At 32.5% G+C, this 17,144-nt stretch overlaps 1 protein-coding gene and 1 long non-coding RNA gene across 2 annotated transcripts; both read left to right on the top strand.

Moving 5' to 3' along the window:
* Positions 1 to 299: 299 nt before the first annotated feature.
* On the top strand, positions 300 to 2,677 carry LOC135139966 (uncharacterized). The gene is made up of 4 exons (XM_064070336.1): positions 300 to 560; positions 1,516 to 1,694; positions 1,775 to 2,247; positions 2,310 to 2,677. The coding sequence occupies exons 1-4, from the start codon at positions 300 to 302 to the stop codon at positions 2,675 to 2,677; spliced, it is 1,281 nt and encodes a 426-aa protein (XP_063926406.1).
* Positions 2,678 to 15,168: 12,491 nt separating this feature from the next.
* Positions 15,169 to 15,592, top strand: LOC135139891 (uncharacterized). The gene is made up of 2 exons (XR_010282219.1): positions 15,169 to 15,311; positions 15,386 to 15,592. It is a non-coding gene; the product is annotated as an uncharacterized LOC135139891 (long non-coding RNA).
* The last annotated feature ends 1,552 nt before the right edge of the window (positions 15,593 to 17,144 follow it).

Genomic DNA, 17,144 nt, shown 5'->3' with positions numbered 1-17,144 from the left:
TTAGACAAGTAACTTGCAACTAGTTGTTCGGTTTGGCATTTCCGGTGTAGATGGGCACAGTGTTTTACAAAACGTTTTGTTTTCACTCCCTCATTCTTTTCTGTTCGTTCAGTAAGTTTAAAAGTGTACTGCTCTGCGAATATTACAGTGTTAAAAATTAAAAATTCCAGAATTCAGTTTACGTCGAATTATATATTATCATCTTTGGAATCAACAGTGTTTAAGGTATTTAGATAATTATTTTCGTGTTGTTAAATATTAATAATACAACTTATTCATTAGGTATTTGATTAAATAAAATGTCTGAGCACAAATACCTCAGTGAAAGCCAAAAGAGGATACTTAAGCTTCAACATGAACAGGAACTAGCAAAATGTCGAGAAGTCACAAGTTTTTTTACAACTCAACCTTCTACTTCCACTTCAAATAACTCAACTGGTGAAAATGAAGTTATTTTGAAAAGTGTGAAAAATTCTGCTGGAATTTCATGCAACAACTACGCTACCACCGTCACCGATACAGTCGATGAAAACATGAATAAAGATGAGGTTAAACAAATCGTAAGTGATATTATAACAATAAATTTAAAGATATAGCATTATGGCCGAATTTTATCAATGAAAATTTTATCGGAAGTTGCCTATCAAAAGAAAGCTCGTTCTTTCAAAATAAAAGGGAAGACAATATTTACTCTGAGTCTATCAGGAATTATAAGGGACAAAACAGACAATTTACAAACAAATATTTTCTGAAACGTTTAAAAATGGGCAACAATTAACGAGATCTTGGTTGTCCTATTCGAAAAGCAAAGGATGTGTTTTCTGTTTAGTGTGCAAATTATTCTCCAGAACACAAACATCTTTAATGAGTGGTTATTCAGATTGGGCAAACATAGTTCGTACTTTGGACAGTCATGAACAATCTCGGGATCACAAAAAGGCGCTGTTAACCTGGTTATCCCGCAAAGAAAACAAAAACGTTGTTGACAAGCATCTTCAGGAAAAAATAAAAAATGACTGTGAATATTATTACAATGTCCTGATGCGAGTTGTGGCAGTTATTAAATTTTTAAGTGAAAGAGGATTGTCATTTAGAGGACATGATGAAAAATGGGGTCATCACATAATGGAAATTTTATGGGACTTATTGCGGAATTTGATCCTTTTTTGAAACAACATATAGTGAAATGCCAAACCGAACAACTAGTTGCAAGTTACTTGTCTAAAACGGTTTATGAAGAGATAATCGACATAATGGCAACTCAAGTAAGAACAAAAATTATTGAGGACATACGATGCAGATACAAAATATTATTCAATTATTGTGGATTCTAGTCCAGATTTGTCACATACGGACCAACTGACAATTATTTTGAGATACACTTCCCAAGGTAAAGATTTTGAAAGATTTTTATCATTTATACCAATTGACAGTCACACAGGAAAGAATTTATTTAATACAATACATTTATTTTTAGAAGAAAATGGTCTTTCAATGAAAAATTGTCGAGGGCAGTCTTATGACAATGCTGCGAATATGAGTGGAAAATATAATGGACTTCAAGCACGTGTTAAGGAAATTAACAAGTTCGTGGATTATGTACCCTGTGCAGCTCACTCTTTAAATTTGGTGGGAGTCGATGCTGGAAGTGTCGTACCCGATGTAATCAGCTACTTTGGGGTTGTACAACAACTGTACGTGTTTTTTTCCGGTGGAATTTGTTAAATCAACATGCAAAACTGCCACTTTCAGTTAAAGGTTTGAGTCAAACTAGATGGTCTAGCCGATACGACGCTGTTCACGCGTTAAAAACAAGTTATAGCTTAATTGTAACCATATCAGAAACTATTATTAATGATAATTTAGAAAAAAATGACTGCAAGATGGAAGCGAAAAAAATATTAGGTAAGCTATACAAACTCGAAATCGCTATATTGACTGTCGTCTGGGAAGAACTTCTTGAAAGAATTAACAAAGTCAGTAAAAAGTTACAAGAACCTGGATTAGATTTGTGCGAAGGCCTTGCACTAATAACATCTTTAGAAATATTTATAAAATCTCTTAGAGAAAAATCTAATGACAAATTAATTAACTATGAATTGCGAGCGAAGGGGTTTAGCAGTAAAGTGAAAGAAAATTATAGTAATGCGAAGAAGAGGATTAAAATTTTAAATATTCGGACGGCACAACAGGGACTAGTCCACTACAAGGTCGTGAGAAATTTCTCGTGGAAGTTCTTAATCGATTGTTGGACACTTTAATAACCGAACTCACCAGAAGAAATTATGTACGAGTATATAATGAATTAGGGAAGAAATTCAAATTCTTAACGGACCTTACAAACAAACATGTAGTACATATTGACGAAGACAGCGTTGACTGTGTTTTACAGTGTTACAATGAGGACATCGAATTAGGATTGAAGAATGAATGTTTACAATTTAAGGAATTTTTAAAAATTTCTCCTGACTTAGCTCAGAAACGTACTGCAACATGTTCAGATATACTCGACAGCATTTTTAAAAAAAACCTCATTGACATTTTCCCGAATCTGTACACAGTAGTTAAGATGTTCTTGACACTGCCAGTGACCAGTTGTGAAGCTGAAAGAGCTTTTTCTAAATTGAATTTTATAAAAAATAAATATAGTTCGACAATGAAAAACGAAAGACTATAAGTTCTTTGTCGATTCTTGCAATTGAGAATGACATCACAAGAAAATTGTTATATAATTTGTTTCTGTTTGTTTATTATATTTTATTTTTGTATTTTTTGTTATTGTTTTTTTATATTAAAGTATTGAAAATGTGTAAATTAAATGCTTCTAACAAACTTCTATTCATAAATGGGGCCCCAATTAAATAATAGGATCAGGCTCCCAACAGTCTAAATCCGCCTCTGGAGAGAAGACAAATCTTCTCTAACGACAGCTGTTTTTATTGATGTTGTACATTGGTGGTTCCAGTTGATTAGTTCTAGATCAACTATCTTGGCGTTGAGCAAGTTTAATGTGGCTGACTGTAGGAAAACTATAGAATTCCTTCAAGAGTTCATCAAGTTATTTTTAAACTTAAAAGTCGCTGTAAAACTTGTTTTTGACCGAAAAAAAATACTGGTCCCTACAGCCATTCAATTTAAATATGGCTTAAAACTTCAGTTTCTCAATATTTGGACGTTTCAAATAATCCAAGTTACGAAACCGACCTTTAGTTGGTTTTTTGAGTTATCCTAAAAATAATAACAGAAAAGAAAACGATGTTCCTAAAGGAAAACAAACTTTAGCTCTAGCTAGAAATTGGAATTTGAAAAAAAAAATTGAATGGGTTGTTTGAACAGTTTTAAGGGGCTGAGAACTTGAAAAAAGCTACAATTTGATGTATAATACAAATTGTATATAGGTATATTAATATCAGTTTCATACAGAAAAAAGGAAAAAAAAATCTTATACTTCTTCTAATGAGTCGCCTTAATTTCGCAATTAAGTAACACATGAAACCTATGTGATAAAACCACTCAGCTCATCGTCTCGTGCGTTTCATTATGATGTATGATCCAACAATTTCATTAATAGCTATAATAATCTCCTTATTAAAAATCAGTTAGTTACGTTCAGTGTAATTTTGTTGGCGTCGCAAATGCAGCAAAAACATTAGAATTCAAAGTTCTTCTTGTAAGTGAAAGCGTATACAGAGTGTTCATTTTATCTGTTTACGCCTGACAAATTTTGCATAGGTAACATATTATACACCTCAGAGACGACGCCCAATTTAATTTTTTTTAGTAAGCTATCATAGCAAATACAGAAAATGTCAAAAGGGTGTCAATGCCAAATAATAACAAAATTCAAAAAATTTGAATTGGGACACTAAGTAGTATTAATTTATTATTTGCTTTACAAGCTTAATAAGATTCCCAGTAGGGGTACAAATTAACGTAATCTACATAATACAAATAAATCAATAAAATAAATAAATAAATAAATAAAATAAATATTCAAGTTTTATATAATAATAATTGTTTCCCTACTTTCCTCCGATTCTCTCAATCCTTTACATCCTTCCAGCATATGCTCTATTGTTTCTCCCTCTCTCCAACATATCCTACACCTTCTGTCAGTTTCATCCATCCAAAAATTATTCTCTTTCTCTTCATTTCCACACCTAAATCTCGCCATCATTCTTTTCTCTTTTATACTCTGTCTCTGTGTGTACTTTAATACTTCATCCTTTACTATTTTTCTATACTCTGCATTATATCTAGACTCCGACATTGTCGATTTGCGGTCTTGCTTATCTATATCCTTATCTCTTACACTCAGTTCTTCTTTCATACTCCTTCCCATTTCTCTCATTCTCTCTATTTCTTCACATGTGTATCCCTTTCCTTCATAATACTTGTCACTTTCGTTCCAAACATGTTTTCCACTTCCTTTCTTATTTCTTTCCAACATTCTTGCAATATTTTACAATCACCTCTCTCACTAAACTTCTCTTCAAATCCAACCTCCCTTTTACCTGCTTTCACTCTCATTTTCTCTCTTTTTGTTTCTTCTCTCCCTATATACCCCGGCGTATACTTCTCCAATCCCAATGTCCATTTTAAGTATTTTTCTTGCACTCTCTCTATTTCTTCATATTCCCCCCATCCCCAAATCTCAGCTCCGCACATAAATACACATTTGATCAAACTATCAAACATCATCATTCTTCTCATATAATCATGTCTAAATTTTCTCTGTCCTATTCCCCACATTATTCCTATCAATTTGTTCGCTTTTCGGACCATTTCTTGAATATGCGCTCTATCTGAGTTATTGCTCTTTAATGTATATCCTAAGTAGGTACTGGAATTCTTTCATCTGTTCAATCTTCTTTCCTCTCATGCGCATTCTTCCTACTCCTTTCTTACTTTCTTCCCAAACACCACCATTTTTGTTTTTTCCATATTCACTTCCAATTCTTTTTTTTGTACGTACTTCTCGAACCTTTTAATCATTGTTTTCATTTCTTCTATTTTCTTTGCCACAATTACCAAATCGTCTGCGTACGCCAGCGACCACACTTTCTCTTTGTCCACTACCACCCCTCTTGTCTGTGCTTTTCTGAACATTTCATCCATATCTCCTAGATAAGTTAGAAACAATGTGGGGCTGAGTGGGCATCCCTGCCTCACCCCTCTATTTGTATAAAAACTGTCGCTCTCTATTCCATTCACTCTCACCTTACTTACTGTTTCTTAATATATTTCTTCCATTTTCGTTACGCATCTACTCCCTTTCACCTCAAATACTCCCACATTTTCTCTCTATTCACACAATCAAACGCTGCTTTGAAATCTATGAACAATGCGTACATTCGTCTACCCTCTTCCCTTATTTCTCTTCCCACTAAATGCCGCAGGATGTACACATTGTCCATAGTACCTCTTCCTCTCCTAGACCCTGCCTGACCGTCTGGTAACATACCCTTTGCTTCCATCTCCTTTCGTAACCTCTCATCTAGTATCATTGCGTATATCTTGTACGCCGTATTGAGCAAGGTAATCCTTCGGTAGTTCTTCACATCACTTTTTTGTCCCTTTTTAAATAATGGAATTATTATACTTTCTCTCCACTGCCGAGAAAACCCTTTTCCTTTCCAAATTCCATCTACCACTTCCCATATCCTTTCTTTCAGTCCCTCTGTCCCGAACATCCACGCTTCATTCTGGATTCCATCCCCTCCTAGTGCCTTTCCTCTTTTCAGTCTTTCAATATGTCTTCCTATTTCATCTTCTGTTATTTCCGAACCTCTCCGCATTTCTTCCGTCGTTGTGATTCCTTTATTTATTTTGCAGCATTTTTCCTCGCAACCTCCCAATAATTCTATAAAGTGTCTTTTCCATTCATGTACTTTGATTTTCCTACTGACTTCAGTCTTCCTTCGCCGTTCCTTGTTTATATATCTCCAAACTTCTTTTTTTGTTTTCAGGGACTTTATTGTCTTCTCTTCTTCTGCTCGTTTTTCTCTTTTCTTTCTACACATTTTCTCCTATAATTTTCTCTTGCTTTTAAGTATTCTTCTTTCCTTCCCCTGTTATTCTTCCAATTTCTTAATTTTTCCCTTGCTTTTCTCTTCAACTCACTACATTCTCCGTTCCATCCATTATTCCTCTCTTGCCATATGTATATCTTTCTTTTTTCCGTAGCTTCTACAATTAAGTTGGTCAGTTCTGCTATCTTAGCTTCTATATCTTCTTTTACTTCGAATTTCTTTTTTCTATTCTACTTCTGTATCTTTGAATTCCCTCTTCATCCTATATTCTTTTTTCGATTTCTTTTCTTTCGCTTCTTCACTCCTGTTTATCGTACTCTTGCTCTTTTCCTTTGGTTTTTATTTCTAATGGCATGTGGTCTGATTTTACCCTTTCCCCCACTTTGAAACTCTCTGTTTCTTCCCACGTCTCTTCGCTGACAATCTCATAGCCTATAATTGATTCTTCCCTTGCCCCTACGTACGTCCATTCTCCTTCTTCATCTCCTTCCTTGTTTCCATTCAAAATTTCCCATCCCATTTCTTCTATTATCTACCACAATATTTTCCCTTCTTTGTTATTTGCTTTGTCTTTTGATCCTCTTTTCTCTCCCTTTTCTTTATCTATTATTCTTGTCAGTAAAGTATTACAAGGCGAAAATGTAAAATGTAGAAAAAGATTTACAAATGAAATCCACTGAAATTGCTAATTTTAAATATTCTCCTTTAACATCGTGTGACGTTGAGAGATTCTTCTCTACGTATAACAATGTCCTAACAGACGAAACCAAAAAAATCTGCTGCAAATTAACTTATTTTTAATATCTATGCAAATTTTAGCGAAGATTGGGATTTTATCGTCTCCAAAACTTGCTTAAAGCTCCTATTTTGACATTTTTCAGGCCTAAATCGCCTCTTTTAGGGTCTATTTTGGCTTAGAAATCGTTATTAAAAAATCTGCAAACTTCACAATTTCGAAAAGTATCGTTTTCCCTCCCTGAAATTCTACTTCTACCAGGACCGGCTCCACCTTCCCGAACCCAAATCCTCTAACATATCCATTATTCCCTCTCTCCTCACCACCCCCCCGTTTGTCACCACCAACTCCGGCGCCCTCTACCGCGATAAGGCTACTTTAAACTCATTAGACCCGATATAATTACAGACAAAAGCCAGCGAGTCATTTCCATACTTGTGCATCATTAATTACAGCGATACTAGTTATAATAAACCATTGTTACGGAGTCATTGTTGACGTGTCTCCAAGGATGTGTTGATTCCGCCGGGATAATTAATATCGCGCGACCGTCCCCTTTTTGTCGCCGCCGCCACCGCCACCGATCGTCGAAAATATTTACGCCGCCGCCGACGTCTTTAAGGTGGCCGCCGCGTTGCTGCAGCGGCTAATGACACGGCTATCCGACGGTTGAGGGTAATCTGCTCTTCACTCATGTGGACCCACAAAAACTCATATTAGACCCGGCCTTAATTAACGCAAAAAACGGGAGCGGGATCCGGGCATGATTTCGGGGGGAGCGGGGCGGGGGCCGCCCCCGGCGCGGGAGAGCGATTTTGCGGAGGCGGCGCGGACGAGAGGGCGGTGGGTGGCGTGAAGGTATCCCGGTGGTTAGCGCTGGCTGTTGTGTATGGTTTTTGCGGGTGGAGAGTGTGGAAGAAGGGAAAGAGGAGAGCGAGAAGAGAGCGGTTTTTTACTTTTCGGATTCTTTTCTTAATTTTCGTCTTTTTGATTTGTGATGATCTGAATATGGGTTGTCTGTGGCTGAACTTGGGAAGCTATAGGTTATAATAATAATAGTAATAGTAATATTTTCTAATAGTAATAATAACAATCTTTATTGAATTCAACAGAAACCAAATAAACTACTTAAAAGATAAAAATCCACTCTTTTTGTATTTTTTATAAGCACAATTTTTTAGTCGAATACAACATTGGTTGTGGTGGAGGGTTAGGGCACTAGAATCGTGTACTCGATGCCAAAGCTTGGGGCCTGTGAAAGAAAACGCCGTTAAAGTATAAAATTTAATAGTTATTTATGTGCCAAGGGTATTATGAGTAGTTTAGGCCCCTTTATAAATGTCAGATAATATACGTGGTATATACAACATTTTATGTCTTCTTAACGTTTAGTTTTGATATTTCTGAAAAAAGTCATGTTTGTACATTCTTTTATTGGTTGCATTTACCCCATCAGAAGAACTAATTTATTTCCTCGGATTTAAACAGTAAATTAACCATAAAAAAAACTAACGTACTGATAAGACGCAAATGTTGTTTCTTAGATTTTTTGCGTTTCTTTAGTTTATCCATTTTTTTGGATGTTCCGATTTTTTATGGTTTTGGAGATTTTTAGATTTTTTGTTTTTTTATTTTTTATTTTTTGGATTAAATTTGGATTTCCTCCGTTTTCAGGTTTTCTGGATAGTTTGGGTTTTTCAGATTTTTGTTTTTTTTTTCGTATTTATTCACTTTTTTCGATTTTTTGGAAAATTTTTATTTTTTGATTTTTTTTTCTGATTTTGTCGATTTTTGGAAGCTTAGAGTTCTTGAGTTTTTCGATTTTTTGAATTATTGGATTTCTTAAGGTCCTTGAAGTTTCTTGAATTTTTTTGATTGTTATTCAAATTTTTTGGATTTACTCAATTTTGGGTTGATTTTTCTTGGATATTTGGGATATTTTCGTTCTTTTGATTTTTGGAATTATTGGACTTCTTAAATCCTTTGACTTTTTTCATTTTTTAGACATTTTCGATTTTTTGGATTAATGGATTTCTTGAGGTTTTTGGACTTTCTTGGATTTTTTAGATTTTCCGGGTTTTACTGGATTACATAGATTCTCTGGATTTTTTTGGTTTTTCGGATTTTTAGGATTTTTGTTTATTGGATATTTTTTTGCTTCTTTTTGGATTTTTGGAATACTTTCAATTATTTGGATTTTTTGAATTACTGGATTTCCTGAGGGTTACTTGCATTTTTTAGATTTTTCGGATTTTTTAAATATTTTGGAGTTTTCGGATTTTTCGGATTATGTGGATTTTGTGGACTTTTTGGATTCTTAGTCTCTTAAATCTTCTACATCTTTGTTTGGATTTTTCAGACTTTATCGATTTTTCTGGATTTTTCGTTTTATTATAGTTTTCAGATTTTTTGAATTTCTGTTTTGTTTCGTTTTTGACCTTTTTTGATTTTTTGTAGATATGATTTTAATTTTTTTGTTTTATTTATTTCCGGATTTTTTATTTTTGGACTTTTTAATTTTTTGGATCTTTTGGACCTTTCTTCGAATTTTTCGGATTTTTTGCAAATTTTGTTTTTTTGGCTTTATTAAATTTTTTCTTTCTTTTTTTTTTGATAAGCTTAATTTTTTTTGTTTTTATTTTCCATTTTTTTTTTGGATTCTTTGGATATTTTCTTTTTTTTTTAATTTTTTTGATTTCTTAATTCCATTGATTTTTTTGTTTATTTTTTTAATTTTTTGGATGTTTTTGAATTTTTGGATTATTGGAATTCTTAAGATTCTTGGCTTTCTTGAATTTTTTAGATATTTTGGAGTTTTTAATTCCTTTGATTTTTTTTTATTTTTTAAATATTTTCGATTTTTTGGATTAATGGATTTCTTGAGTTCTTGGACTTTCTTGGATTTTTTAGATTTTTCGAATTAAACTGGATTACATGGATTCTCTAGACTGTTTTTTAATTTTTGGAACTATTGGATTTCCTGAGGATAACTTGCATTTTTTAGATTTTTCGGGTTTTTTACATTTTTTGGAGTTTTCGAGTGTTTCAGATTTCTCGGTTTACGTGGACTGTTTGGACTTTTTGGATCTTTTGGTCTCTTAAATCTTCTATATCTTTGTTCTGATTTTTCAGATTTTATCGATTTTTCTGGATTTTTCGTTTTATTGGAGTTTTCGGATTTTTTGAATTCCTGTTTTTTTTTCGTTTTTGACCTTTTTTGTTTTTTTGTAGATATAATTTATATTTTTTAGTTTTATTTATTTCTAGATTTTTTATTTTTTGGATTTTTTGAATTGTTGGGTTTCTAAAGTTTTATAAACTTCTTGGCTTCCTTGAATTTTTTGGAATTTTCTTCTTCCTTAAATCCCTTGCTTTTTTTTAATTTGTTCGATATTTTCGATTTTTTAGTTTATTGAAATTATCGAAATTTTTGAGTTTTTTAAATTGCTTGAAATTTTTGGATTTTTTCTTTGGATTTCGTAATTCCTTTGATTATTTGTTTTATTTTTATTTTAGAATTTTTTCGATTTTTTGAATTTCTAAGGATATTTTGGGTTTTTTGAGTTTCCTCCATTCTTTAGATTTTTCAGACTTTCAGGGTTTTTTCGATTTTTTGATTTATTTTTATTCTTGGACTTTTTAATTTTTTGGATCTTTTGGATTTTTTGGAATTTTTCGGATTTTTTGCAAATTTTGCTATTTTGGCTTTATTAAATTTTTTCTTTCTTTTTTTCTTAGATAAACTTAATTTTTTTGTTTTTTCATTTTCCATTTTTTTTTTGGATTGTTTGAATATTTTCAATTTTTTAGATTTTTTTGTTTTCTTAATTCCATTGATTTTTTGTTTCTTTTTTTAATTTTTTGGATATTTTCGAATTTTTGGATTATTGGAATTCATAAGGTTCTTGGCTTTCTTGATTTTTTTAGATATTGTGGACTTCTTAATTCCTTTGACTTTTTTTAATTTTTTACACATTTTCGATTTTTTGGATTAATGGATTTCTTGAGGTTCTTGGACTTTGTTGGATTTTTTAGATTTTCCGGATTTTACCGGATTACATGGATTCTGTAGACTTTTTTAATTTTTTTATTTTTTGGATTTTTGGAATTATTGAATTTCCTGAGGGTTACTTGCATTTTCTAGATTTTTCGGATTTTTAAAATTTTTTGGAGTTTTCGGGTGTTTCAGATTTCTCGGCTTACGTGGATTGTTTGGACTTTTTGGATTTTTTGTTCTCTTAAATTTTCTATATCCTTGTTTGGATTTTTCAAATTTTATCAATTTTCTGGATTTTTCGTTTTATTGGAGTTTTCGGATTTTTTGAATTTCTGTTTTGTTTCGTTTTTGACCTTTTTTCATTTTTTGTAGATATAATTTTAATTTTTTTGTTTTTTTTTATTTCCAGATTTTTTATTTTTTGGATTTTTTGAATTATTGGATTTCTAAAGTTTTATAAACTTCTTGGCTTTCTTGAATTTTTTAGAATTTTTGTCTTTCTTAAATCCCTTGTTTTTTTTTTATTTCTTCGATATTTTTGATTTTTTAGTTTATTGAAATTATCGAAATTTTTGAGTTTTTTACATTTCTTCAAATTTTTTGAATTTTTGTTTGGCTTTCGTAATTCCTTTGATTATTTGTTTTTTTTTGTTTTTAGAATATTTTCGATTTTTTGAATTTCTAAGGATATCTTGGGTGTTTTAAGTTTCTTTCATTTTTTAGATTTTTCGAACTTTCAAGATTTTTTCAATTTTTCGATTTTTTTTATTTTTTGATCTTTCTTCGAATTTTTCGGATTTTTTGCAAATTTTGTTTTTTTTTGGCTTTATTCAATTTTTTCTTTCTTTTTTTTTAGATAAGCTTAATTTTTCTTGTTTTTTATTTTCCTTTTTTTTGGATGTTTGGATATTTTCATTTTTTTAAATTTTTTTGATTTCTTAAATCCATTGATTTTTTGTTTCTTTTTGTAATTTTTTGGATATTTTTGAATTTTTGGATTATTGGAATTCTTAAGGTTCTTGGCTTTCTTGAATTTTTTAGATATTTTGGACTTCTTAATTCATTTGCCTTTTTTTTATTTTATAAACATTTTCGATTTTTTGGATTAATGGATTTCTTGAGGTTCTTGGACTCTCTTGGATTTTTTAGATTTTCCGGATTTTACTAGATTACATGGATTCTCTAGACTTTTTTGTTTTTTTTTTCTGGATTTTTGGAATTATTGGCTTTCCTGGAGGTTACTTGCACATTTTAGATTTTTCGGATTTTTTTAAATTTCTTGGAGTTTTCGGGGTTTTCAGATTTCTCGGATTATGTGGATTTTTTGGACTTTTTGAATCTTTTAATCTCTTAAATCTTCTACATCTTTGTTTGGATTTTTCAGATTTTATCGATTTTTCTAGATTTTTCGTTTTATTGGAGTTTTCGGATTTTTTGAATTTCTGCTTTGTTTCGGTTTTGAGCTTTTTTGATTTTTTGTAAGTAGATACAGTTTTAATTTTTTTGCTCTTTTTATTTCCATGTTTTTAATTTTTTTGTATTTTTTGAATTATTGGATGTCTAATTTTTTCAATTTTTTTTTATTTTTGGGCTTTTTAATTTTTGGATCTTTTGGATCTTTCTTCGAATGTTTCGGATTTTTTGCAAATTTTGATTTTTTGGCTTTATTAAATTTTTTCTTTCTTTTTTTTCTTAGATATGCTTAATTTTTTTGTTTTTTTATTTTCCATTTTTTTTTTGATTGTTTGGATATTTTAAATTTTTTAGATCTTTTTGATATCTTAATTCCATTGATTTTTTGTTCCTTTTTTTAATTTTTTGGATATTTTCGAATTTTGGATTGTTGAAATTCTTAAGGTTTTTGGATTTCTTGCATTTCTTAGCGTCTTTTTTTTGTTTTTTTTTTACTTTTTGGGATATTATGTTGGATTATTCGTATTTTTGGAATTTTTCGATTTCTTGTTTTTTTTTTAATTTTTTTAGATTTTTTGGATTTCTTAAATTCTTTTCTTTCTTTTTTAATTTTTTTTTGAATTATTGAAATTATCGAATTTCTTGAGTTTTTTGGATTCCTTAGACTTTTTTAGATTTTTTGGATTTCGTAAATCCTTTGTTTCTTGTTCCTTTTTTGGATATTTTAGAATTTTTAGATTACTTGTATTCTTAAGGTTCTTAAGTTTATTGCATTTCTTAGCTTTTTATTTTTTTACTTTTTGGAATTTTTGTTTATTTATTTTACCCGATTTTTTTTAATTACTTGGTTTTCTTGGGTTTTTGAGTTTCTTGGCCCTTTTGGATTTTTTTATTTTGCTGCAGATCGTGGTTTCAATAATACAACCAGCAATACACCAAATAACAGTTGGTTTCCAGCCGATTACGTTTCCTGATGACATTATTATGACAACTAGTCTTAATGCCCTAGGGTATTATTTGGCTAATAACACCTCAAATCCACGCCATTATAGACCAATAATAAAACGGTAAGACATACAAATTTTAAATCCCTATTCGAGTAAAAATTAGTATTTCATATTACCCGCCAATTTGATAACCTTTAAAACCAAAATAACAGTACTTTATTCCCAAAATTTTCTGGGAAAATGGAGTGAGCCGTTCCTGATTTAATCAATAAAATAAACGGACTCACATTAATTTTTTTGAACTGTTTAACTAAATTAAAAAAAAATGAATCAGTCAGTTTTTTATTGAATAAATCAAGAATTCCAAAACTAAATTCTTTGAAATCTTGCAGACGTTTTAAAGTTATTGTAAGCCTGGTAAACTGTTAATCAAAATATGTCTGTTTATCCCCCCAAAATTTTGCCGAATAAATTCTACACGAAATGTGCAAAATATGATGAGTTTTTACTCATCAGTTTTACTTTAGGAAGTACTAGCCCCGCCCACCCACCCACCCTCTATTTTCTCAGAGAATGATGTCTTTTGTCAAAATCTTCTCTTAGCAAATACATACTAGCATTTTGAGCTTTTTTTTAAGAAAATAGAGGACGGGTGGGCGGGGCTAGTACTTGCTATGATAAGACTTATTTTGTCAAATAACATATACTCTGAGAAAATAGGGGGCGGGGCTAGTACTTGCTAAGATAAGACTTATTTTGGCAAATGGCATATCCTATGAGAAAATAGGGGGCGGGTGGGCGGAGCTAGTAGTAGCTAAGATAACACTTTATTTTGGCAAATGACATATCCTCTGAGCAAATAGGGGGCGGATGGGCGGGGCTAGTGCTTGCTAAGATAAGACTGATTTTGCCTCTATTAATCTTGTAAAAGGTTGTTAAATTTAAAAGATGTTAAATTGCAAATTTCCATTGTAACGGATTAAATTCTTAAATCTGATGGGGTGTTTATTTTTTATGTTTCATTTTACTTCAGGAGCGAAACAACTTTCGATAGAATATTTGAGTTGATTTACAGAGCGGGAAAAATCAAAATTGGCAGTTTCTCTTATTTTTTCAAATGGGACACCCTGTATTTTATAATATTGCGAGCTTATTTTTAAGTACCTAACTTTTCGAAAATGTCTTAAAATACAGGGCGACTGATTTTTTTCGAAAATTGCAAAAACAATGAGCAAAATTCGATTACTTTAGCTGTACTGTACGAATAAAGTTGGACTTGACATCGTCCATGTACCGAAATACGTGAAAATTTTTAGCACCAATTTTGCTTAACTTTATTATCGTAGTTTCCCCTACATCGTAACAGCGAAAAACAACCACAAAACTCTCCTAAAACTACACCGAACGTGTAAGCGCTCGTAAAAACTCCGTGGAAAATGATAGAGAAGAAACACTAATTGAGCGATTACGCATCCGTAAAGTTAAAAGAGTTGTTTAGAATCGGTGATTATAGTCAAAGTAGGTATCCCAGGCGGTCAATTGAACGACGATAAACAAGTGAATGACTCGACCGCAGCAAGCTTGATGACTTGTAGGTGCCTGGTAGTTTTATTTCACTTGGGGGGCAATAAACAAGTGACCAGAAGCTGCTACATAGGTAAATTACTTAAAAATCAACGATATAGGCGATAAGCTTGAATAACTTTAGGAGCGCGACCGGTTGGCCACGTTTACACGGAGACCGACAAGCGACGAGTTCATCCACAAGGAGAAATATCGATGTTTATAAATTAGAATAAAAAAATGTATCCGGATCTTAATAATAAAATAATATTTGTTGTCATAATCTAGGGTAAACATCAGAGATTGTTTACTTTACAATTTACTTACATCATCGTTGTACTTTACCTTTATAATTTATTCACTTTTAAGTACGACAAACACAGATTGTACTCACAAAGCGTTAAAAGGTATTCTGAGAAGTGCTTTTAATAATGAAGTGCAATTTATTTATATTTAAATAATTTTCTTGAAATAGGTGATCACGTAACTGAAGATGTCCTTGCCTATTGTCAAGTTTCATATATAAATGCCGCCTTTGCAGCTGGATTTCATTGTGATTACGGTATTTCACGATGAAAAGTATAATCTTTGTGTGTGTTGTGCTTGTGGCCCTTACATGCTTGGTAAGATTTTTTTTATATATAAGTATATTTTGACAAAATTTGTATATATTTACTTATAATTATTATTGTTTCAGGCTACTGAAGCTACAGCTCAACGAGCACCTCCCAACCTAGGAGGATACAACGGAAACGCTCGAACTAACCCCCCTAGAACCATTGGAGGTCCCGACAGTGTTTACAGGGGGGGCAACCGAGGAGGTATCAGACGTCAATATTAATAAATAACTTCCACTGTACTTCTCCAACAAACAAAAATAAAATAACACACTTGCATCTTAAAATTTTTGTCTGTTCAATTTCAAGTTCTCCACTAAATCGTGATCTTAACACATCCGCACGTATTGAAACCTAATAAACCTAAACTAACTACCCGCTTTTATCCCTTTATCTCGTAATAATACTACAATAATTTCGCTACATTTATTTTTACGAGTCTATCCGCCGTATGAACGATGTCACTTCCCACGTTCCAGCGGCCCATTCCGAACCCTCCTCGCCACACCATCGTCTCCCCGCCGGAACATTCCGTGGTCCGCAGCACCACTCTATAGTCATTCTTACGTGAAATTATCGTCTTATTTTCGTTTATTTATGGGAGATAATCGCTTATTGAAAACTGAGTACACTGAATGGGAGCTCCCATTGCCAACGATATCTCGGTATCTGAAACAAAATTGCCCGCTATCTAGTCATCACGGCAATAAAAATCGATTGTCAAGCACGTACAATCACGAAGATGCCAACTTGATTAGTTCGAGTAGAACAGCGCCCTGCAATCCGTCGACAAAAGATAGCGAGATTTGTGGCTTCGGAGTCGATAATAAGGTAAAAGACGCGGTCTATTGGGGGAAATTTAAAACAGGTGGCTGTTGGGGGTAATTACAGGTGTCGGATTTAAAATATTCCATTATTTGAGAATTGCGGTTCGTAAACTAGTTTAAAAAAATAACCCTTTCGTCATCACTTTAGTAAGAAAAGGAAGAAAAACAAGGACACAATGAACACAAGCACAAGCATCACAAAAGTAGCTCGCAGAGTCAGGTGGAGATGCATAGGACAAGTTATTAAGACCCACCACTGACCCGGAAATGACCGGCATTCAGGCAAGACTTCTACCATTACGGATACTAAGACCAAGTAATGATATGCATTGATTAGATTAACAGAACAACTTTCGAGATTCTAGAATTACAGCATACAAATGAGTCTAGCGTAACTACCGACCATTTATACGCGCATCACATGAAAAGTGACATACACTACTCTGACCTACTGGTGCTAATCTAATCTGACTGACATGATCAGACTGTTCAAGAAACTTACGAACAATGTGACATGTTCCTAACAAAACAGCTTTTTGAATTTTGAAAATTATTGAATCATTCAAATGGAAAGACTTTAAATTCTCAACTAAGCTATTTGGAACTACACCTACATTAGAGATAACTAGGGGTAGAATTGAAATTTTTTTAAGATTTAACATGGATTTCATTTCTATCGATAATTGTAGATATTTTGAAATCTTGGTGTGGTATGTTTGAATAATGTTGTTTGTGTTAGGAACAGCAATGTCAATGAGAATTGCTTCGTTCGTGTGTTTTTTGATAAGTATGATGTCTGGTCAGTTAGCTGTAATGTTTAAGTCTGTAAGTATTGTTACGAAATACACCCTTACGCCGCCCCAGTACGACGCCTATGGCGGTCGAGAGCCTTCTGGACGTACGCACGGCGCTGATGGGTGAATCATCGCTGTTGACGGCCGAGAGGCGGGCGCATAAAGACAGGTCTGGAGCGTCTCGAAGCGGCGTCCAGGGGAGTCTCGAAGCGGAGTCG

This window comes from Zophobas morio, unplaced genomic scaffold (assembly GCF_036711695.1).
Source record: "Zophobas morio isolate AGI-343-1 ecotype UQ-CSIRO unplaced genomic scaffold, CSIRO_AGI_Zmor_V1 ptg000038l, whole genome shotgun sequence".
Classification (NCBI taxonomy): domain Eukaryota; kingdom Metazoa; phylum Arthropoda; class Insecta; order Coleoptera; family Tenebrionidae; genus Zophobas; species Zophobas morio.
The sequence above is the reverse complement of the archived record's forward strand: the minus strand, read 5'-3'. Positions and strand labels throughout refer to the sequence as shown.